This window comes from Melopsittacus undulatus, chromosome 2 (assembly GCF_012275295.1).
Source record: "Melopsittacus undulatus isolate bMelUnd1 chromosome 2, bMelUnd1.mat.Z, whole genome shotgun sequence".
NCBI classification, from domain to species: Eukaryota; Metazoa; Chordata; class Aves; order Psittaciformes; family Psittaculidae; genus Melopsittacus; species Melopsittacus undulatus.
The window spans coordinates 68,000,336-68,025,454 of NC_047528.1; the positions used below are offsets into that span (position 1 = coordinate 68,000,336).

A 25,119-nucleotide genomic window follows, 5' to 3' on the forward strand; every position below is an offset into this window, starting at 1 on the left:
GCTGCTGCTGTTGCTCCATCATCCTCCTACTCACTGCTGGTGCCAATGAGGGCTGTTTGCACCTGCTTTCACAAGATAGAGTGGGAGTAACTTGAGTCAGCTCTGAGTGAGTGCCCCCTCACCACTTCTTCAGTGTAGGTGATCTCTGCTCAGCAGGCAGGTGCCAAAGCTGCCAGGGGTGGGTGGTTTTGAGGTGGCTGTCCTAGGAATTGCTCTTGGTTTTCCTTAAGATGCAAGTCGCTGAGGAGGTGTTGCTGTTTTCTACAGTGTGTCAATTGGGATTTCTCAATAGGTCAGAAAGTAAGCTTCCTGTTTACTCTAACAAATGGCTTTATCCATTTCAACAGCACATTTCCATGTACAGTTGTTTGTTGATGCAAAGACAATGTCCTGCGGTGAGCTTTATTTCATAAGGTGCACTTCCTGTCACATTAGTGACCTTTCTAATAATTAAAACCACATAGAGCAATTTTATAAACTTCTCATTTATTTTCAGCATCTGCTTTAAATATTTGTGTGTGTTTGAGGGGTGGGGGAGGAACTAATGTCAAAAAATGCTAGGTTCACTGAAGTTCTTTCTTTTCCTTTAAAAATAGGGAGTTTTGTTGTTCATTCTTCTATTACAATACTTAGGATGAGCTAGTGACTAAGATTATTCCTCTTAATAGATGTTACTTATATTTTTTTAAAGTTATTTCCCCTATTAGAAAAACCATGGTGATCTACAAGGTGCCCTGTTCCTACTGGATAGGATTAGGAGAGACTGAGTTATGGTGATACACTGACCTCTGTTGGCATCATCCTTTCTTACTGAAACTCCTTTTAAATGCTGAATTTGATACTCTTGCAAAGATACCTGATACAAGATTTGAGGCAGAATGAGTCAATGATGAAGCCATATTCCGATGTCAAAGTAAATCTAACACCATGACTCTTGGGCATAACAACATATGGTGATGGTTTCCTTAGAAAAACCCCTCAATCAGGAGTTTTAAAAATGCCAAATAACTTGGTGATTTCTTTTGTATCAGCAGGCTCTGTGATGGATGAGGTGAAGAGAAGCTGTGCCTGTTGCCCATTGGCTCTCTGTCCTATGGCTGGTGTAAAGACAGGCTGTAAAATCAAAACATGCACAACTTCAGTGTCAGGTGCTCTGGCTAATGATGAACTGCATGTTCATGCCCGACTCCAGCCTGTTTTGTACTGCTGCATCATCTTGTAGTGCATTGATCCAATATGAACTGTCAGGCAAGCATGTTCATGCAGTGCTGGCCTGCAGTCAGCAAACTTCTCTGCAACACCATAAAGCAACTTTGTCCAAATTTAGCTCCAATTAGGGCTTCTTTTCTCCTGGAGATAGCTTGTCAGGGGAGCAAGTTGCCATAAGCATTAAAGGGACCTGGTGGAGAGAAATGGGTGTTTCTAGGCTGCGGTTTTGTCTGATTTTAGCTTGGGATGGGATGACTTACTCTCTAGAGGTTGCTCTCTACAACAGCCTCTGTCATATGGGAATGACTTCTAGGTGCATGCTAGGTTTGCATTAGATGAAACTCCAGGTGATGCCAAGATCCAATGGGTCAGACATTCAACATGCTGCTGAAAAGCATAAAACCCTCATGAAAATCAAGGCTGTGTGTTGGTAGGGAGGGATGACAGTGGGAGGTATATGTCTATGTGAATTTCATCTTGTCCTAGTATGAGGAGCTTTTATTTGCTGTCTGCTTGTATAAGGACTAAATACTTTGGAATTTTTTGTTACGGGGATACCTGTATTCCCCTCCATTCCCCTAGTGACATCTGCATGCACAACTTGTGTGTGTGTATTTAAGCAACTCCACAGAGAATTCTAGGCTGAGTAACTGGGAAAAATACACGAATCCATATTTCTTTTGTACTTCAGTCTTCATGAACTTTGTAGAGAGCTTTGCCTGCTGCCCATGGGCTAGCCTTTGGAAGTATGTTTTTATGAGGGGTGGAGGAAAAAACAGGCTTTCTAGCTCCCAGGTAGTGAGCAAAATTGTGAGCTTTTGTTTTGGAAGGAAGCCTGCCTAATCAAGACAAGAGGACAGTGATACTCAGGAACATGCCTGCTCATGCGCTGGTCAAATGGAGGCTGAGACGTGTCTGCTCTGTCAGAATATGAGTCACGTTTTTATTTGTGTTTTTCTGAGCCTAAGCTGAGAAAGGTTGTGGAAGGAATTTTGCAGCCCTTGATGTCACTCTGCACTTCTGCCGGACAAGAGGCTGACACTTTGCCCTAGGTGTTGGGTTAAATAATGACTAGAGATTGTGCAAGTACTTCATCTTAGCCATGATCATCATGCCAAGGCCTTGTGCAAGCTGGGGACTTCTGATGTTGGGATGGTTCCACTAATGCATACCATGAAGGTAGCAGATCTGTGTCTGCACCACTGTTGGTTGGCTCTTCTTTGAAAGCATTGGTAGAAAGCCTGTGAGGTGGAAAAACTGAGGGAAGAGCCACATCCTGACCACCAATGCTTGCTATCAGTGTAAACCTGGGTCATATACAGAGCCCATAACAAACACGTGAGCAAAGGTAAGCTGCAAGCATAAATGTTCTCCTGTTGTACATAGCATTCTGTCTCAAGCATATTACTAGTCTTGGTCTGGTAAGTATAGCAATGACAGGCAATACAGACCACTGCATAAATGTGCTTGCCCAGCTGTATCCTACATTGCTTTAGAATTGCCCTCTTGTAAAGTCTGTCTGTGGAGCAAAGGGAATTGCATTTCTCAACCTCAGCTGCAAGCCTGAAATTTTATGCTCGTTTTCATTTTAAAAATCAGGAAGCTCACAGGTCACCTTTTCTGCTGGGCAAAGGGTGAGCAAGCTGCACATAGTTTGATGCCTTATGGATACGTCATCAGAACTTCTTTTTATCCTTTTAGGTCTATTGTTTTGGCCTTTGCCCAGCCCTACAGTGACTTCATAGCTTTAACGGTCATACAATCATGATCATGATCTCACAACCTGCTTTCAAGCTGCAGTAGTAGGAACATGGTGCCAGCACTTTTCCTACTCAGTAGTCCACTTTGTGGGTAAAATGCAAGTGCAAAGTAAGCAGAACCATGTTTCATTTACAGTTTTCTGCTTGTTCTCCAACACCAGCTCTCATCTGTGCTCTACTTCAGCATGGTGGTATCTTGATGACTTGTTTCCCCACCAGCTTTACACTGTCACTGTGAGCCATCATGGGTGATTGTTTGCAGGGCATGGACAAGGTCTCGTTTTGCACTGAGGATCCAATTTATCTGACCTGTATCAGTTTGTGAGTTATCTCTGTGCTTCAGCACAGAGTGTATGTGTGTCCCTTAAAAGGTCTTGCTCTGTAGCAGGTTATGCTTACGGTTGACAGTAAAAATCAGCAGTGCATGGGGGAAAAAGAACCTACCAACTTTAGAATATTCACAGTTATTCTCCAGTGATCCATTATAAGCCCAGAGCCACCAATGCTTAACCTACACGAGAACCATAGGAGTTAAGGTCTGGAAGGCTTAAATACCAATACACTCTTAGCTTCAACCTTTGCCTAGTGTTAAACGTACTGGAAATTTGCCATTGAGGACACAGATGCCTAGTTTTCACAACTGATAACAGTAACAAAAAGGATGTTGATTGTGGTTGCTGAAGGACACTAGACTCACTCCCTCAGCTTCACTATAGTGATGAATTTAAGCATTAAAAGTGTCTTCCTTCCTCCTTCCCATGGTCTGCCACCAAGTTAGGAGCTGCACACAGGAGAGACATGAGCAGGGCACAGTGTCTTGATGGTCCTGCCTTTCCCAGGGTAATGCTGTGGCCCCCTGTCTGCCCAGGCCTCTGCCTCTCATGCCCCTTTGAGAGCTGCCTTCTTGGGTGAAAAGTGTTGGTCTGTGCTGTCACTTCAGCTTCTCCAGGAATCAGGGCATCAGAGTAGAGGGCTTAGTTTCTGACCTGTTCCAGCTAGCAAAAAAAAAAAAAAACCCCTAAAAAACCCCAAGAGATTAATGCAGAACAGGGAGTGCAGCAAGGAAACAGCTGAGGAACTTACCTTGTTCACACAATGTTGAAGGTAACAAATTAACAGAGAACAAGGACCCATGACAGGAGGAGGTTTCCCTTCTCCCTGTAACTGGAAATCTTTCCTGGTGGACAGAAATGCATGATTTACTCTTTGTGTCTCCCCAGTTTCTCTCTCTGTTGGAATGGCTTCTAGCAACAAAGCCTGGCTATCCTCTTGCTCAGATGCTGGGTCTGAGGAGAGAGGTTTATTTATCTCTCCCTGAAGCTTCTCTTTTTAGTAGGATTTTCTGAGCAGCAATCCTGTACCTCTTGGAAGTGCTCTTCATGTCTTGTTTTAAACATTTCTGGTGCCAGACATTAAATTACTTGGCTTACTAAATGTTTTATATGGGCATACTGGTGTAGTTATGTTGAAATTGAAATCTCATTTTCTTCTGTTTGACAGGCAAATTATTTTGCATGGACCTTGCTCCAATCCCACTGAAGCCTCATGTAACATTGGCGGGACTGGATCAAATCAGAGGAATTCAAGGTTTTTTTTTTTTTTTCTTTTTCAAAAGTTTAAATTAAAAATGTTGCTAATAAAATTAAATTATAATTTTTCTTCTCCTTTCTGTATTTTAGAATAAGTCAAAACATTTCCCCCATCTTGAAAATTTTGATAAGAAAAAACCCATCTCATGTATCCCTGGCCCTTGAGATCCCATCATATGAAGGGAGCAGTATTGTACCCCATATCTAAACCACCACAGTAGCATTTTTATCACTCACTGAATATTATCACCGAATTTCGCATTTTTATCAGTCACTGAATATTATCACTGAATTTCCATGTTTCAAATAAACCAGGGCTGCTTCTTTCTGGTGGCATAGGCATGCTGCAATGTGTTTGGGCAACCTAAATCCCATCCAAATACTTCTGCCTAAGGTTTCCTGCCAACCTGTGCCAGGCTGTCAGAGGCAGCTCATTGACAGGGAGCCCTGAGTGTGGAGAATGGGAGCAAAGGAGGACTTCAGACTGTGTCCCCCATCCTCATCAGGTCCTGCTCACAGTATTGCAAGCTTAGAGTAGCCATCATTCTCCAGTAATCCCAGAAGCAAACACAGGGAACCAGAAAACAGGTCTCAAAGTCTGGGCTGTATTTTAATTCTCAGGTCTTTTTATTGCCCAGAGTGACAATCCTGGTGCTTCAGGCTGCCTCTCCACTCCTCTCCTCCTCTGAGGAGCCATGTAGATGTATCTGCTGCTGTTAGATATACAACCTCCTCTAAGAAATATTAAGCTGCCTGTTTGCTCCCAAGGACAGAAATTAGGTGAGGGTTGAGAGGATTTATCAGTAAGTCAGGGCAGGAGCAAACATAGATTGCTAGGGTGTTGCAAACGTTTCCAGAACAAACACCCCAAATCCAGGGAATTCTGTTAAAGTCGTCTGAACGCTTGGTGGCATTTCTGTAGGTTACAGTATAAAAATGTGCTGTGTCTGAAGAGACAAAACTAGGATGGAAGAAGTCTCATGCAGCATCCCAAATATTGTAACAATTCCAAATAATCTCATAAACCTCTGAGTTGTTTGAAACACCAACTGATTTCTCTCAGACTGACTGTGTTGTATTTTGGTTAGCCGAAGTTATTTAAATGCATAAAGTCCATTTGAAGGCTCTATGACTGCTGTAACTGTAACAAATCAGGAATTTTCACTCTGATCCACAGCTACAAATCAGACCTGCATTTCCATTTGAGTTTAAAATATTCCTTTTCACGGTCATGTTTTCTCTGCTAGTCTCAACAGCTTCACACAGGTTCACTTTACAAGATCACAACCATGTCTGGCTGCTCTGTATTAATCATGGTAGTATCAAGAGGCTGCCTGACTGATGTTTTGTTACACCTCCACAGTCTCATTTTTCTAAGTAAATGAAGAATTAAAGTTGACTTTGTCTGATTTTTCCTGTTTGAAATACTTTCTCCACCACTCCAGAAAGGCTGAGAAGACACCCTGCCTCCAAAACAGCACCGAGGGTTTGTGTGTTTGCCATTCACTCGTTTCCCTCCTGCCTCCTTACACAGAAAGGCTTTTTCAGGAGGTTGCCTGGATTTCTTCAAGGTGTCATAATAAATACGAGTGAATTTCACCCCAGATGAAGGGCTGTACAAGTTACAGAGGGGGGGAAAGAATTAGTGAATTGCGTGTTAACTCTGCAAACTGAAGAACAGAATCTGTTGGACAAAGCAAGCAAATAAGATACTTTGTATATATATTTATAAGTACGTATTTTAAGCTTTCCCCCCCGCATTAATAGATTTTAAATGCTGCTACTTGACTTGTTGTCCTGCAGTATTCCATTGCCTGCAGGTACCTCCCGCGGCAATACATCTTCAGTCCACCAAGTGTCTCACCTCTGCCTTTCGGGCAGCCCCACCAGAACCACCTCCCCCCTTCTTCCTCATCTCTCTCGCCCCTCCTTCGCCTTCCTCAAACCTGCGGTTACTTGACCCGGGCAGCGCAAGACAAGGCAAAGCAAGGCAGGGAAGGGCAGCCCTAGTCGGAGTGCTGGCAGCGCGCCTTTCACCTGGAGAACAGGCCAGTGCAGTGCTTCCTGAAGAGCCGACATGGAAACGAAATCCTTCATTCGAGTAAGTACAACACTTAACAAAAAGGGGGAACGGAGGAATCAGTGTCCCCCGAGGATACGACAGAGCGGCGATGGTATCGGGGGCGGCTCTGAGCCCTTCCCTGTGGTATCGCCCCTGTATCCGGCGGGGCCGGCTGCTCCCTGCGGCAGCGCGGGCAGGTCTCGTCACAAGGTTTCAGGTAATTCCTGTGGTGTTAGGTAGCACCTGGATCTGGGTCGGCCGCAGCAAGTATTTTAGTCAGCTGTTCATTAATTATGTCTCCCTGCCGGAACTGCCTGGTGTGAAGCATACCGCGGGCACTGCCTTGCTGCCTGCCCTCGGAACACGCAAGGCCAGGGCAGGAAGCTGCTAGGAGCAAGGGGTGTGATGGTAGTTGTGGTGGGTTGATCCTAGCCGGACACCAGGTGCCCACCAAACCCTCTCTATCACTGCCCTCCTCAGACAGGTAGGGGAGAGAAAATATAACTAAAGGCTCGTGGGTCGAGGTAGGGGTATAGACACACACATCAGTCACTGCCACGGGCAAAACAAACTCGAATTGAGGAAACTGATTTATTATCAAGCAAATCAGAGTAGGGTAACGAGAAATAAAAACGAATCTTAAAAACCCTTCCCCCCAGCTCCTCCCTTCTTCCTGATCTTAACTTCACTCCCTAATTCTCTTCGTCCATCCCCATAGCAGTGCAGGAGGATGGGGAATGGGGGTTGCGGTCAGCTCATGACACTCTGTCTCTCCTTCCTCCTCAGGGTAGGACTCCTCACACTCTCCCCCTGCTCCAGTGTGAGTCCCTTCCACAGGGTGCAGCCCCTCAGGCACAGACTGCTCCAGCGTGGGCTCCTCTCTCCACAGGGCCACAGGTCCTTCCAGGAACCTGATCTAGTGCAGGCTTCCCATGGATCACAGCCTCCTTTGGGCATGCCCCTGCTGTGATGGGGTTCTCCACAGGTGGATATCTGGTTATCTATTCCCCTGTGGACTTTCATGGGCTGCTGGGGCACAGCCTGCCACACCGTGTTCTCACCATGGATGTGGGGGAATCTCTGGTGCGTGGAGCACCTCCTGCCCTCCTTCTTCACTGACCTGAGTGTCTGCAGCATTAGAGAGAATTAGGTAGCCCCAAAGGCTCTGGAAAGGGAGCTGCAGTACCCAAGGAAGAGGGAAAGCAGTGCTTATAGTTTAAATTTCTAGTCTATACAGAGGACCCACATAAGTGCTGCCATGCACTGGAGTGTTGCAGGTGTTCCTGCTCATGGTAGAAGGGTTGGAACAAGATGATCTCTAGAGTCCTTTCCAACCCAAACTATTCTATGATTCTGTGATCCTCAGCTCATGTCAGCTTCAGAGCTGGAGAAGAAGGACTACCCAGTCTTTTGTAACTGCTAAATGGCAATGTTGTTTTAAACACCTGCAGCCCCTGTCCATGCTGATGCTATGTGGTACATAGATTAGAGCAGAGCAGCCCTGGGTGAGCAGTGATGTGCAGTCTGAGGAAACATGAAATACAGCAAAAGGTGACAAGACTAGCTGCAGGTATCTGTTGTCTCAGCAGGAGGCAGAAGCTCAGCATGTTCAGTTGCAGCACAGATGCATTTTATGGATGATTTTATCTGCTTGAGATCCAAACTTCTTTCCAAGAGTAAGAATACCAGGTATGGCATACAGAGGCCATTTGCTTATGCAGGACTAAAAGATCCGCACTTTTATTCCCCAAATAAAGCCCTGGGATGTTTTTTCACTCAACTTTGCACTAGGCCCACCAGATACCTGCTTTTTAAAATAATGAGACAAAGGGAGCAAGAGGGAGTCTAAAGCACTTCTCCTCTGCTTATGAAATGGCCTCGTGTGTATGGACAGTCTCAGATGTAGCTGCTCTTCACCAGGAGGAAAACTCCAGGTTATATAGCTGACACATGCAGCCTGTGTCACTGTGCTGGGCATTTTCTTCAGCCTACAAATTCTCGTTCTTTTCTTAACAGGAGTGGCTGTACTCAGAGATACCAATTGCAAGCCATGCTGAAGGCACAGCAAGGCAGGCTGGATGTATGATGCTATGTGCATTGACAGATATAAAAGCAGATTGTATCTGTTATCTGTGGTATAGACATAAAACTTAGGAATGCAATTCCTAAAGTTGCCTTTGAAATGACCCTATGTGACTGTCAAAAAAAAAAAAGAAATAAAAATCTAGTGCACCATGTTTAAGGAAATACTTTTCATATAAACTGTATGGCTCACTTGTAAATCCAGAAAAAAACAATCACCCTCCCGAAAGCAACCTGAAGAATACTCTAGGGAGAAGCAGTCTCAGGAATTAATGCACTGAGATACAGCAAAAGGGGCCACAGATCAGTAACAAGGACATGGAACTGTTGGAACAAGTCCAGAGGAGGGCCACGAGGATGATCAGGGGACTGGAGCACCTCCTGTATGAAGACAGGCTGAGAAAGTTGGGTCTGTTCAGCCTGGAGAAGGCTGAGTGGAGACCTCATAGCAGCCTTACAGTATTTGAAGGGAGCCTACAGGGATGCTGGGGAGGGACTGTAGTGACAGAACAAGGGGTAACGGGTTGAAACTTAAACAGCAGAGGTTTAGACTGGATATAAGGAAGAAATTCTTTACTGTTAAGGTGCTGAGGCACTGGAATGGGTTGCCCAGGGAGGTTGTGAATGCTCCATCCCTGGCAGTGTTCAAGGCCAGGTTGGATGAAGTGTTGGGTGATATGGTTTAGTGTGAGTTGTCCCTGCTCATGACAGGGGGGTTGGAACTGGGTGATCTTGAGGTCCTTTCCAACCCTAACTATTCTATGATTCTATTGTAGCAGCTGAACTGATGCTTCAAGGTGAGTATTCTCCAGAATCCTCAGGGTTGGCAACCCAGCCCCTGTCCCAGCCCTACCATCAATCCCTCTGCCATGCTTTTGGGCCTGCAAAAGGTTAGGGAAGATGTTTCACACTGAAGTTGGTTACTCCTCGTGATGTTGCAATAACTGATGTAGGTAGCCATTTCTCCATACCAACGGAGCTGCACATATTTGTCTTGGCTCTATTTTTATTTTCAGTTGGTCAGTTTACAAGCCTGAAGTTGGAACCCTCCCTTGGCATTATGCTGGTAGGCAGTGTTAGAAGCTCTTGACATTTTGCTGCAACTACTTGGGAGAAAGGCTGACGTTTTATAGCATGAATAAATCCAGTCTGCACAGTGCAGTGACATTAACTCAACTACAGTATATGGAATGGTTTATTCTTTTTTGTTTCTCTTTCCCTCCCAGAACTCCTTATGAAGTCCTAAAGCAGGCACTCATGGAAGGCTCTTTGCAAACCTCCATTCACATGTGCCATGAAAATGGTCAATGGATGTCACAACTACCAGAGAAGCTCTGGGATATTCCACTCTATAATTTAGCTCTTCCAGGTAAAGATTAGCTCTCATTCTCCAATGTTTTGTTGGTGTGTTATTTAAGAATTGGAACATCCTGTTTGTCCCATTTCAGGATAGCTACTTTTATTATTTGGGTCAGTGTGTGGGAGAAGGGTTTGGGGGAGGGTTTGTGTGATGTGTTGTGTGAATGTCTGTAATGCTTGGGGTTTCTTAGAGGGGAGGGGGAAAAAGGATTTTGCTATTCATTCTTGCCAGTTCGTACATATTATAATTATCCAAAAAGGAGAGAAAGAACACTTTATCCTATTATTTGTTTCTTTGTACTGTTTCAAAGAGGCTGGAAGATAGAGACTTTCAATTAACCTATGTTTTTATTAATGTAGAGTGTGACTTTTCTGCTTACAAAAACTGGATTTATCCTATTATCCTATTATGGGTTAATACAGCTGCGCTACAGCTGATGTCCTTGTTGGTACTACATTCAGACCTGTGTATGTTTGAATAGAAACCTGTGTATTCAGCCTTTCTTTGGTCATGTTCTTGATTCTCTCTCTTGCCTTGAATAAATGATTTTCCCCTTTGGTGGAAAGCACCATAGTATGTAAATGAACACTTTGTGTAGGCTACAAGATCATAGGTTAACTTTAGTAAAGATGTATATTAGAGAGAGTGGGAAAAATCAAGTCTTGTCTTCCATGGATGGAGCCCTGGTGAACCCAAGAACTATGGTGCATTTTTTTCCCCTTCTTGTAATGAACTAATGTAGTTTTGATTAAAATTGAAACCTTGAAACAGAAATCCTTCAAAAATCAGTAGCTCGCTCAGTGGTTTGGTTTTGTTATTTTTTTTTTTGTGGAAAAGGAACCATGTTTTTATAAAGCTTTCAGAGTGGTGTTTCTTGGACATTGCAGAAAGCTGGGAACCTCTGGTGTGTGCTTTTGACTTCCCTGCTCTTCTTATGGTGACATTGTTATTCTTGTAATGTTTGCTCTTGTGAATAAGCCTGCATGAAACAGGCATGAAGAAAAGAATAGTTGAAGACAAGCCCATTTCAGCAAACATTGGAGGATTTTTACAGACCACTGCAGGCTATTAGCTTGGGAGATTTTGGTGGCTGCCCAGCTGACCTACAAAACTGGTCTAGCCCAGGTCAGAACAAAAGCAGATCAAGAATAACCAGGTCAAAACAGCTCTGGCAGGTTTTCAGAAGGAACAATGACTGGGGGAAGCCCAGTTTGGAAGTGGAAGCTTATCTCAGATAAAGAAAACAACAAGGCATGCAAGAAATGAGAGAGAATGCATTCTGAAAGCACAATGAGGAGACAGATGCAAGTGTCAATACCTAGTGTTGGGTTTCACCAGGTTCCTCACAGTGCTGCTGGGGAGAAGTTGCTTCAAGCTCTGAAGCTAACTGGTTTGGTACTAGCCCACTACCTTTGCGTAGTATTTGTTGTGTCATGGATATACCCATCTTCTTCTCATTACTCTTAACTCACTGACATCACAAGAAGACTCCCAAATAAAGGGTTACTACCTGCTTCCTGATTGGCATCTGTAGATGCAACACTCATTAATGGAATCCTGTTCACTTCTCTCAGACTTGGATTTGGTCTATGGGTATTTAATGGTTTGACTCTTACATCTTGTAAGACAAACTTCTTTGATTGCATGCATACACATTAGCTTAGGCTTGGATTCTCTAAAACCTTCAGGTGCCCATCTCTTCCGTTGCTGCTGTAGCGGATGTAGGTGTTTGGTTTGGGAGTGCATTTTTACCAGAAATTTAAGATATAGATGCTTAAAATGCCAAGTTAGGAGCTGATCAGTCAAAGGTGCAAGAAGATGAATTTCTACTTTCAGTCATGTTTTCCTGTGCAGAGATGATGGTATTAGAGTATGAAATCTTGCATTTGGACAACTCTGAAAACATGACTAATTCTAGATCTTCAGAATTATTAAAAAAAATAAATGTAAAAAAAATAATTCAGCCTCCAGCTATTTATTCCCTGAAAAAAAAGTGGATCAAGATAATTATTTCAGTGGAAGATGCTAGTTGAAACAGGCCATTTTATTGTGGTTTGAGGCAAAAACCAATGTGTAGTATAGATGGGGCCTGCTTTATTGAAAAATCTTGATGCCTTCTCTTTACAAGGATTTCACACCAATCTTACTCATGTCAGGTGAGCAATCTCTGTAGAAGAGCCCATCTTTCTGCCATAACTACATGGTCTCATCAGGCAATATAGGTGTGTGATTTGGAAATAGGGTCAGGTCAAGTATGCGCACACAGTGTAACAATGTGTTGTGGTTTTTAGTAGTTAAAAAATAACATTTTCTGTACATTTGTTTTTATATTTGACAGGGAGTCATGACACCATGACCTACTGCTTGGATAAAAACTCTGCTGTCAGTGGCAATGAATGCAAGCTGGTGAAGTTTTTAAGCAAATGTATCCCCTGCATTGTGCACCCTGTTATCATGAAGTGGTCTACAACACAGGTAACTTGTCTGATGTTGTCATGTCAGAGCAAAGTTGAAGCTTGTGTGTCAGTGCTGAGAGTGGCCATGCTAAATGACCACAGTGAAAGAATAACAATGAAAGAATAGCTTGCTGTCCAGAACCTGTGCGCTCATGAGATACTGTGCTTGAGTGTCGCAGTTTAACCACAGCAGCAACTAAGACCCACTCAGCCGCTGGTGGGATGGGGGAGAGAATCAGAAGTGTAAAAGTGAGAAAACTCATGGGTTAAGAAAAGACAGTTGAACAGGTAAAGGAAAAGCCACACATACGCAAACCAAAACAGGGAATTAATGCAGTGCTTCCCATGGGCAGGCAGGTGCTCAGCCATCTCCAGGAAAACAGGGATCCTTCACATGTAGCAGTTACTTGGGAAGGCAAACATCATCGCTCCATTTGTACTTCCCTTCCTCCTTCTTCCCCCAGCTTTATGTGTGTTGGATATCCCTTGGGTCAGTTGGGGTCAGCTGTCCTGGCTGTGTCCCCTCCCAGCTCCTTGTGCACCCCCAGCCCACTCACTATTGGGGTGGGGTGAGGAGCAGAAAAGGCCTTGACTGTGTAAGCACTGCTCAGCAGTAACAAAAACATCCCTATGTCATCAGCACTGTTTCCAACACAAATCCAGAACATAGCCCCAGAACAGCTACTATGGAGAAAATGAACTCTTTCCCAGACAAAACCAGCACACTGGGGCCTGAGATAGGTGCCATTCATACCAGATCTTTTGTGGGGAAAAAGTATGTAGGTGAGGCAGGGATAATACACAAAGATGTTGCTTAAAGCTGACCATTTGGTAGTAGAAACTCATCTTTTTCACATGTTTATTGTTACAAGTAGCATTTACTGTTACTATAATCAAAAAAGATTTTTCTTCTGCACTTTGTTCAGAAGGTAATGCTTGTCATTTTTACTGTCACTGCTGTGTGAGATGTCAGTTTTCTCCATCTGTATCATGTAAGTATTTCATCCAGCAGAAGAGACAAGTCTTGTTGAAGGGATTTTATTTTAAGATGTAAGAGAACAAAGTTGTCATCCCTCACATAAAGTTTAGCTAACTTTTTAAAAGGTCTAAATATTAACCTAGCAGTTATCTCCTTGTTCCTCACAAGTCTATGTTGAAGACAGAATTGGAGATCATGTTTTAATCAAGAGCTTTTGAAGGTTTTTCTAAAGAACAAACCTTCCTGGCATCAAAGAGGTACCAAAAATCTATAAACTTTTGTTCTTATTGAAAGAGTAGCTTGTTACTTGGCAATTAAAACTGAATAATTGATAAAAGGCAATAATTATGTCTAGGCTTCTCTGGTTGTGTTTGAGCAGCCTGGGCTAACTGGAGTCTTAGACTGTGCCAGATATTGAATATGTAATGGCAGTGATGAGCTGATGTGGAAAGGCCCTCGCTTTTCACAGTGCCTTGAACTGAGCTGGTTTTTCCTTTACCCAGTGAAAGATTTAGATACCTCTGAACTTGTGGGTTGCTGGCCAGTGTTAACCTGTTGGTGATGAGCAAGCTCCTTACACCATTATAGTCACTTTGTTGGTTGAACCCAGAGTGCTGAGCAGGAAGTGGCCCATTGCTGATGGGAAAGAGGCACGGCTGCAATCCCACTCCTTCTTATCTCTGTGGTGAGTTATCTTTCTGAGGAGGTGACTCCACCAGTTGGCATCCAGAGCAAACATCAAGGAGCCCTATGATGGTAGGACCCACAGTTCCTGGATGGCACAGTGCCTAGTAGATAGTGCCTCCCTTGAGTCCTGTTTGGTAAGGTTGTCAGTGTAGAGGCCCTGTTGTGGTTTAAGCCCAGCCTTAAATCAGAGCCACACAGCTGCTCTCTTACTCCGGGCAACCCCCCCACTGGTTGAGATAAGAACAGTCCAGTAACTAAGTTATAACACAAAACCACTACTGCTACCACCAATAATAATGGTAAGGGAAATAACAAGGGAAGAGAATACAACTGCTCACCACCCGCTGACAGATACCCAGCTCGACCAAGCAGTGATCTGACCCTTCCGGGTAACTGCCCCAGTTCTACATCCTGGGCATGACGTGCTGTGGTATGGAATACCTCTTTGTCTAGCCTGGGTCAGGTGTCCTGTCTCTGCTTCCTCCCAACTTCCCCTCCTCCCTGGCAGAGCATGAGACTCACAGAGTCCTTGGTCAGAGTAAACATTACTGAGCAACAACTGAAAACATTGGTGTTATCAGCGCTGTTCCCAGGCCGAAAGTCAAAACCACAGCACTGCACCAGCTACTAAGAAGGAGAAAAATGACTGCTACTGCTGAACCCAGGGCAGGCCCAAATCCCTCCCGTGCAATGGCTGGTGTCAGGAGTGTAACCTGCTCATGTCCTGGATGTCTGGTGTGAGACTGCAGCACTGAGCAGCGTTTTTTCTCCAAGGCTTCCTCTTAAATTTTGCCCTGCAGGGGCAGTGTTCACACTAATTCAGTATCCAAACCCAGGTGACTAACTAGAGAGCTGAATTTGTCTTGTTTTCCTATGCAGTCAGCAAAAAGAAATGAATTCATCCAAACAGCAATTCAGAGCACCAGTTTCATCTAGTGCTCTTTCTTGCCACAAAAGTTATAGATGACCTACAGCTATATACACTCCTATCTCCAGCATGCTCCAAAAAAAGGAGGGAATTGGGCCTGGATCACTCTTTATTGCTTCAGCCTGGTGCAGACCAAGAAGGCATGGAGGGAGCTGGTGGCCCAAGCCATCACACCACCTGCACCTTGAGGCACGTGGGGCTGGGCTGTTCCCCAGCCCTGCAGCTCAGGCACAGCTTGGGGAAGATTAAATTCCTGTCTTAAAAACAGAAAGTTGGATGGTTGAAGCTGGCATGTGTCCTGAGCTCTGTCTTCACCCTAAAGCTGCAAATGTGGTTATTCAGGTGCAATGCCTTGTATTGATTTAGCTTTTGTTGAATCCTTTCTGACTCAAATCAGTACTATGTATGCTTTGTGAAAGCTAAAAGTTTTGTCCATAGTAGGTTGAACTAAGACAAAGTAGTGTTTCAATGTATTTAATTAAAGGCAAAGATAGCCTTGGTATAGGTAAGAGACATATCGTTTGGGACTTTTTGCCCCAGAAACTCAGCTTTATCACCTGTTCCATTCAGCTCTCGAATCCAGTAGAAGAGGTCTGAGGGAAGTGGAAATAGAGGAAGACCTCTGTTCTGTTGGACTCCTACAGGTTAATTCAAACTTTATCTTGAAAAAGAGCAACAGCCAGTAGTTTTTTCTGGGTTTGTTTTCTCTTCTGTTGAGGATGAGTGAGCTCCACAGAGACAGCCCTGGTAAAGTCTTTGATCTAATAAAATAAATACAGCTTTTTAAAGGTGCTGATCCTGCAGTTTTTGTTCATATAAGTAGTCTTATGAGGAGTGATTGTGTATTTACGCACAGGTTAATGGATCTTTAACACTCAGAACAGAACAGTTTCAGAGGTCTGAAACTAATCTAATCTACAATTGCAGGGAAATTGGGATCCCTTTTGTCAGAGAGTAAAATACTTCAAAGTTGTGACTTGGTGCCATATAGTGACATTTTAAAGATGAAGACCTGTGAAAAATGTTATAGTGATAACCTTGTAGGCCTTTTTCAGCTTTCTAAACTAAAGAAGAAAATATCTTCCAAACTCTCAGAATCTTTGTCTTCTGTTTCACCTTTCAGGTACTGACTGTGACAGAGCAACTTGAGGCTGGAGTTAGATATCTGGATTTCAGGATTGCCCACAAGCCTAATGATCCATCTGTGAATTTGTACTTTGTGCATATGGTTTACACAACTGTTACTGTACAGGTATTACTCTTACCTTTGGGGTGGCTATAAAACCAGTGCTGTTCCTTTCACTTAAGAGCCATCATAAACTGGAAATGCTGTCCCAAGGTTTTCCAAGTAGGTTATTTGTTTTCTTAATGTGAGGACTTCAAACTAGAGAAAATCAGCAAGGCTAGAGGCTAGTTTCAGTAGCTGCAAGTGAGACTGGAGCATCAATTAATTCTGCTTCCTCAAACCAGTGTTGCTGTGCCTTGCCCTGTGCTGCCTTGCCGCTACCGAGTGCCTGATGTTTCTGGGGTTTATCTTATCTTGTCCCAGGATGCTACCCAAAATAATCCCATCTCCCCTGTAAGGAGAGAAGTTAATAAAGAGAAGAAGGTATTAAAAGCCTAATAAAATCACAGACACGCTTTTTTTTTCTGAGGAAAAAGTATTTCACTGAAAGGCAGCGAGGCTCAAGTCTGGATCCCATGACCAAGTTACTGTCAGATGCTGTGAAGAAACTACTGTGAGTTGCTCTTTGCATGTGCTCTGTCACTGTAAAGTAGTTTACATCTTCCTTCTGTTTGCTGCAACCTGTACAACCAGGCACAGCTAGCTAATGCAGCTTTTCATTTGTAGACTAACTGGCTAAACTTCAGTCTCATGCTCATGAGTCTGAAACCTTTATGTGTTGTGATTTCATGGTGACTGACATGCTCATGTAAACAGTTAAATGTAGTGCCTGAAAGCCCTGCCAATTACACGTGGTCTTGAAGAAGCTGTCATTGCCCATGACAAATGGGGGAAAAGGGTCCTGTTACATCTAAGCAAGCACAGAATTTTTTCCTGTTGTGAGTTTGCCACTAATACATTGTTTGTTCTTAAAGAAAGTTGGGGAGATGGATTTACTCTTAACCTGACACCAGGTAGTAGGATATCGGTAGGATTAGTAGGATTCATAGAATCCCAAAATGGTTTAGGTTAGCCTAAGGTTAGTACCTTACAGAATCTGATTCCAATCCCCCTGCCATGGGCAGGGACACCTTCCATGAGACCAGGTTGCTCAAAGCCATGTCCAGCATGACTTTACACACTTAATTTGTGAAAATTACCAAAATACAAAGTTGTAAAGTGAAGTGTGCTAGAACCACATCCTGAGCAAACTGGCATAGATCTGCAGAAAGTAGGTTTCCTGGGGTGTATCTCTCTGGACCACTTTGTGGGCATTTGGATGGCCATCTTCCAGAAACCTATACTGATTTTCATTATTGTGATTGTGAGTCTGCCCCACCATCCGTGCTCTATTGGTTTTATTTCCTTTCCCCTGTGTAGTGCAGATGATTTTTTAAGTTGCTGACTCTCTCTTGCAGGATGTTCTGTGGGAAGTGTTAAGGTGGTTGGAAACTCATCCTCAGGAAATTGTTATCTTAGCCTGCAGGAACTTTGATGGATTAAACACAAAACTTCATTGTCGTCTAATTGCCTGGATAAAAGAGATTTTCCAGTGTAAACTGTGTCCCAGAAACGTAAGTATGATATCCTTTTTTTTTTCTTTTTAAGAATGATACATTACAATGAGATCTTTGATTCCAAATTTTACATCAATTCTACTTCCACTGTATTTTTAACCTAGGAAAAGTAACATTTGCTGCATCAGGGGTGTGTGTGTTATAGTCTACACTATATTTATAGGATTTAAAGAATCCATTTTCTGCCTTTTCACAGCAATAACTGTAAATTAATTTTTATGCTATTTATAATAGTTTAGGTTAGAAGTGACCTCTGGAGGTTATCTAGTTCAACTCCACCATGCAAAGCAGAAATGACTTCAAAGTTACATTGGGCTGTGTCCTGTTCATTCCTGAATATCTCTGAGAACGGAGACTCCACAACCTTTCTATGCAGCCTGGTGCAGTGTTTGACCACTCTCAGAGTAAATGTGTTTTCCTTATCTATCTGATCAGAATCTCTCTTGCTGTAACTTGTGTCTGCCAACTTTCATCCTTTTGCTGTGCACATCTGAGGAGTCTTCTCTACATCTGCCCATTAGGTATTTGCGAACAGCTGTAAGTCCTGTCCACAGTCTTCTCCATGTTGGACAGACCCAGATCTCTCAGCCTACACTTGCATGTCATGCTCCAGCCTCTGCTCACTCTGGCTGCATGTTGCTGGACTCAATCCAGCACATCAATGACTTCTTTGTTCTGGGGAAGCTGCAGCTGGACCCAGTACTTGAGAGGCAGTCCAATAAGTGCTGTATAGAAGGGAAGAGCCCCTTCTCTTGACTTCCTGCCTGTGCTTTTCCTAATACAGCTGTGTTTGCAGCTTTACCACATGGTTACACTTGCTGGTTCATGTTCAGCTCGGTGTTTGCTAGGAACTCCAAATCCTTTTCTGCAAAGCCAGCTGCTCCCAGTCTGTCCTGGTGCATGGGATCAGTCCTGCCTGAGCACAGGAATTTGCATTTGCCCTTGTTCAGCTTCATGAGGTTCCTGTCAGCTCATGTATCCAGTCTGTTGAGTCCCCTCTTAATAGCATCTCTGCCCTCATGGTGGCATGGACTTTCACAAATGTGAGCTGGAGCTGACCTGCCAACTAGCCTAATACGTTTCAGTCACCCAAACCTCCAGAAAAGCCTTAATTAAAATAATTAGAAATTATTTGATTGCTAAATGTTAGAAGTTGAGATTTTTAGCTTCCTCTTTCTTTTTACAAAACATGGGAGCTTTTAGTAGTTAGACAATTAACATTTCAAAGATGCATAGGAGCAGAGGGTTTCCTCTGGAGATGTGAGGGGTACAGGATAATGATGACCCTGTTTGTGATTCGGATTCAGCCTTTGAAGCTGGTGTATAAGTACCGGGTGAGTATTACCATTTCAAAGCATTTTGATCAGTGGAGTTAAAGTAGAACAATTCTCAGCAAAACTAGGGGATTCTGAATATTCAGGTCTCAGCTGAATAACTGAAGACCTGAGTGACACTGTTTCATTGTTTCCCCAAATAACTTGCCTGTGTATGTCACAGATAAACAGAGCAGTACTGGAGAAGATGATCAAATTTACTGTCAGAAACATGGCTAGCTCTTAAAACGAAAACAAAGTTATGAATTGCAAAAGGGTTAAGCTGCTGATGATAGTTTGTTGAATGAAGGTGATGAACGAATGGTTTGAGATCACCTGACTGAAGAAAAAAGAGTTGCATCCAGGGGACAGAGAAAGGGCACTGGGGAAAGAAGAAGCCAAGTACTTCCTTCAAGCAGGAAGTCTTTATTTCTGTGCAGTCTGTGACCAGCACAATGGATCTCACCATGGTTTGGAAGTGATACAATTGCTGGTTAGATAGCTGTGGGGTTTTTCAGGATCTGAATTCAGATTTAACATCAAATAACAAGTACTTGCTCACTTCCTCTAAAATAATCTAGTATCTACAGTCTTTCAAGGCCACTACTCTTGTACAAAACTTAGTGTCCAAATATTCATGAAGCAACTGCTAAGTAGGGGTCTGTATGTAGTACTGGCACAGGCCACAGTGTGACAACATTACATTGTGTTCAAATTTTAATTGCCTTAACTATTCATGGTGTCTTCCTTTGATCTGCATTACCAGGGTTTAAAAATCCCTTGTTAGACATCTAGTTTCATTTCTGCTTTGTTTGCAAAACAAGCACCTGGGCTCATGTGCACATTTCCAGTACCTTTTGTTTGTTTTGCTCTTATCCCACACCTTTTCTTTTTGATTTCTATTTATTTATTTTTTTTTTTTTTTTTAAAGAGGTTGCTCCCTCTCTAAGTCTGCGGCTTTAGAGATGCAGCTGGAGTAAAGGCTTCTGTAAGCCATAGACCTGTGTGGTCTGAGTAGCTTGTGTCTTAACTGTAGTGATAGGACAAGGGGTAACAGGTTCAAACTTAAACAGCAGAAGTTTAGATTGGATATAAGGAAGAAATTCTTTACTGTTAGGGTGGTGAGGAACTGGAATGAGTTGCCCAGGGAGGTTGTGAATGCTCCATCTCTGGCAGTGTTCAAGTTCAGACTGGATGGAGCCTTGGGTGACATGGTTTAGTGTGAGGTGTCCCTGCCCATGGCAGGGGGGTTGGAACTTGATGATCTTAAGGTCCTTTCCAACCCTAACTATTCTATGATTCTATGATTTAATTTTGGAGCATTTTCTGACCTACTTAGGACCTGCACTTTTTGTTGGGTGAAGAGGGATTCCCATGTTCATTTAACCCTTGGCTCTCTTCATAGAAGAGAAGAAATCTTCATTGAAGATTTACATAAAATATTTTCAATTGCCTTTAGCTTTTATTTTAATTAATTACATAATTGTAACTTCAAAAAAGCCACCATTTCCTTTTCACAAGCAACAGACACAGCTTTTAACCACAACATTCTTCAAAAAACAGTATCTTAGATGTTGCTTTTTCAAATAAAACTACTCAGAGGGCCTCAATTCTGTCTGATGGTAACTCCTGAGGACTGGAAAATGTAATTTCATACTGAAACATTTAAATTTAACAGCCCTGTTTCAGCCCCTGTCTATCTGAGGTAGCTTCTGACTCAAGTCTTCCCCGTTTCCATTCAAAACGTCTGGAGCACCTTAAATTCATAAACTTTCTACTTAGAGAAATCAGAATTAACATATCTCTTGAAAACTTGCATTTAGTCTTCCCATGTCTTAAGTAGTTAAATTTTCTTTCTTGGCTACAGTGACAAATTTGGATCAATGTGGGGCATTTGCCAAAATTATTACTGCTTCTCTGTCTGTATTCCTACAGCTGGGTGTAGGACTTTGCTCCCCTCTTACCTCCTTTCACCAAAGGCCTGTGCCTTTCTCTCCCAATAAATTTTCAGCAGCAGTATGTGCATAAGGGCTGATCCAGGGATGGTTTCTTGTTACATGGGTGTAACATCTTGATTTATGTACGTTACTGTACTTGAACTATTTGAACTTAGCCATTGACTTACTGGGTCATACACTTAAAAGCTTTATTTGAACTGAACCTGTGCCTCTCTACCAAGGCAACGTCACGTGTCAATATCTGAACTTTGGAAACGCTGCTGTGTTGTTGACTTCAACCTGGGCATGCTTTCTCTTAGGTGGTGCCAACGCTGCGGACCATGTGGCAGCATGGCCATCAGGTTATAGTCTCATATGAAGAGGATGTGGCTGTAGAAGAGCACTGCGAGTTGTGGCCTGCAATCCCATACTGGTGGGGAAACAAAACTACCACTCGTTCTCTTATCCGGTTTTTAGAGCGCATGAAGCGGATGGGCCGTCCAGGTAAGCACAGAGTCGCTTATAGAAAAAAAGGGTATGTACAGCAACACAAACACAAACAGGAAGTTGGGTAATCATAGCATTATGGGCAATAACCACTTTGTGCATGCTGTGTGCATGAGATGTGTCCATGTTGCTGAGTCCTCTGCCCACCCATGGACGAGTGCAATGTTCATCTTGGGTAATGCAAACCACAGAACCACAGAATGGTTTGGGTTAGAAGGGACCTTAAAGCTCATCCAGTTCCAACCCCCTGCCGTGGACAGGGACACCTTCCACTAGACCAGGTTGCCCAAAGCCACGTCCAACCTGGCCTTGAACACTGCCAGGAATGGGGCAGCCACAGCTGCTCTGGGCAACCTGTGCCAGTGCCTCACCACCTTCACAGTGAAGAATTGCTTCCTTGTATCTAATCTACCCTGTTTCAGTTTAATGGCATTGCATACATGCATTGGTGTAGGTACATGTAATTGTGGCAGCTGCTTGCATGATCATGTGAAAAGCTCTCAGCACAGACCAGCTCACTGGTGCAGACACGTCTATCTCATGGGTAGGAGGCTGCTTCCTCAGTCTGGTGCTTGCTGCTTTTAGGCAGCGTTAATGATGAGGGAAAAGCATCAGGGTAGCCTTATTCTGAAAAGAACCCCCTACAAGAATGGCTAGGCTGTAGCTACAATAGGAAATAACAGTGCTCAAGCATGCCAGTGTAGTATAAGCTGAAATAAATCCAGTTCGTAACCTTTGATGCAACTCTGTGATGTGAACACATGGGATGATGGAGAGCTGCTTCATAACCACACGCCCCAGCCGAAGGAAAACACTTGCGTAGGTGCACCCATGTTCCCATCCCTCAGGGGAAGGCTAAGCATCTGGAAGAACCCTTACAGAAACAAATGGAATTTACAAAGGAAGATAAGTCAGTGGAGGACCTTTAGTCAGCAATGATCAATCCGGGTAAATTTAGCTAAACTGGAAAGACTCAGTAACCCAGCTTGCTTCAGTAACTGTTTACTACAGCATGCAGTTGCAATAAGGGGAGGCAATCTACTGAAACAGTTTTAGGGATATGAAAACACAGAATGTGAATTTACTATTTTAATGATAGCTGGAGGAACAAGATCTGGAGTTAATGCAATGTCAAGTGGTTTCTGTTCTCCTCAAAGAAGTATCTAATGTGCCACCTTCTGATATTTTTGTTTCAGAAAAATTCTTTGTAGCAGGGATTAACCTTACTGAAAATTTAAGGTATATTCTCCAACACCCATTTGGATCACTGAAGAAAATGACACTCCAGAGTCTTCCATGCTTGAAAATATGGATAAAGCAGCAATATCCAGGACCACAAAAGGAATGTATTAACATCATTGCTGGAGACTTTATAGGAAACGATGATTTTGTCAAAGATGTGATAGAACTTAACACAAAAATTAATCCTTCATTACCCTGTCAAAGAAAAGAGGCTGGAACAAGTAGCATTTGATTCTCAGTTTCTCTGTGAAAGCTGAAAAGGCTTTGTCTGCATTTAATGTGTCCTGGTTCAAACAGGTCCAGTTACCTTAAACCAGGGATATTGTAAAGGCTCAGTAAGAAAAGCATTCCTACCATCATCAGGGTTTCAAGGCTTTTTCACAGAAAAGAGATCAGGCAGACCTTGCTGAAGTCACTAGAGGACTATGGTAGAGGTATCATTTACTTGGAGGTGCTTAGGTTCTGTAGCAGCTGGCAATACTGAAAGCCCCAGGAACTTAATCTTACTTTGTTTACATATGAGCAAAGAGCAGAAATATTTCAGTAGCTGCACGAATTATTTTGTGATGCAATTTTATCTTTCTCATGATTGTAAAGATATTCTGCACTACTTGCAACCCAGACTCTCAGTCTTTTATATCCGTGTGAAACTGACTTGTCTATTTTTATAGTTTGTGAAAAATATACAAAAGGAACAGTTTAAAAAGAGTTTTGATTTATCAAAGATGCTATATTGACTGTCCTAGCTGACATATTTTTATATAGAGACCATTGGAAATCTAGAAGCTGTTGTTTTGTGCTGCGTATCAGTTGTGAGCTCCTTTACCAACAAGGTAGTCACAAAGATGATTTTTAAGAGGTATGTGTATTCAGACACTCTATCACTTATGCCAGTTCTGCAATGATAAGGATACCAAACTAGACCCCTAGACAGTTTCATATGTGGTACTGAATTATATTTTACTAGGTGTTGCCAAAATATGCCTTGCATTGAAAATAAACATGTAAGAAACAAATTCCTTATCTAAACTCAGACACTCTAAAAACACAGATTCTTGGCTTCTGTCATGCTCATTTGGAGTCCACACCTCGACTTCTATTTACGTATTGTAATAGCTCTGCAATTAATTTTCCTCTCAATAAGTAGTTTTTGCTTGTGTAAAAACCGAGGGGGTTATGCTGTTTGCCACTGCATATTAATCATATCTTTTTAATTTTTAAACGAACTGTGCAATAGATAATTGTGAGGTTAAGAGCAATGGCAAGCATCAAGACTAAAACAAAAACAGGCATTGTAAAAAGTAAGTTCCCTATGCAGCTTCATCAATATACCTCACTTTTTAGATGCACTTTATACGCAAAAGTTGAGTTCAAATGTCTGGCAAGATGTTAAATGTTTGTGAAAGGTTTAAATCTACTGCTACTTGACATCAGCTCAAACCCATTCTAGGCTTCTCAGCATGAAAGGCCAAAATGCTACCTCCTCACGCTATGTCTTGCAATTGCAGAATACATATGAGTAAAAAACCCTAAACATTCCGTTTATAAAGACTTTTAAAATGCTTTGCTTTTTATCCTTGTTTCCTACCTCTGTGTACTTCATGCTAAGCAGTCACTCAGTTCTGATTTTCAGTCACTACCTGCATGAAGTGTTCTATTACATATTCTCAGAATGTTTTTCTGCCTATCTTATCTTTTGTGCTCTCATGTGGCTTGTTACTCTATCTAATAAAACCTGAGCTCTCTGTAATATGGACTGAAATAGTTTTGCTTCTCCTTTCTGTGATACTGATTGTTTTATTGATTCCCAGTAGTAATTCATCACTCAGGTAATGGATCAGCTTTGGTTTTTTTTCTTTTGTGAAATAATTTCACACAAAATTCATAGTTTGCTGTAGCTTACACATTTGCTCCAAGAACTGACACAGTAGCAGGTATTGTGGATAAATTACTGTAGGCAAGAAAACTGTATGGGTAAAAGATTTTCAAAGGTAACTTCATTTATAACTTTATTTATTTAATATAAATTTATTGCTTAAATATACAAATCCATTGGGGATTTTTGCTTCATGTCATGGTTTAAGCCCAGCCAGTAACTCGGAACAGCTGAACCCAGGACACTTCAAAAATAAGATGTGGCACTTATTTTACTTAGGTTCACGCACTGTATTTGAATACATCTTGATCTGTATTATTTATATACAGCCAGCAACATTTTATTCAGTAACCTTCCTTTTCCAATGACCATCCAAGACAACTTAACTAT

At 42.6% G+C, this 25,119-nt stretch overlaps 1 protein-coding gene across 1 annotated transcript; it reads left to right on the forward strand.

The window, feature by feature from the left end:
• The first annotated feature begins 6,496 nt into the window (after positions 1-6,496).
• On the forward strand, positions 6,497-25,112 carry PLCXD1 (phosphatidylinositol specific phospholipase C X domain containing 1). The gene is given in 8 exon segments (XM_005151542.4): positions 6,497-6,659; positions 9,929-10,071; positions 12,401-12,537; positions 16,236-16,364; positions 17,696-17,851; positions 21,425-21,608; positions 22,808-23,055; positions 23,057-25,112. Coding segments are annotated over 7 exon segments (1,020 nt in total). The 5' UTR covers positions 6,497-6,659; positions 9,929-9,959; the 3' UTR covers positions 23,111-25,112.
• Positions 25,113-25,119: the final 7 nt, after the last annotated feature.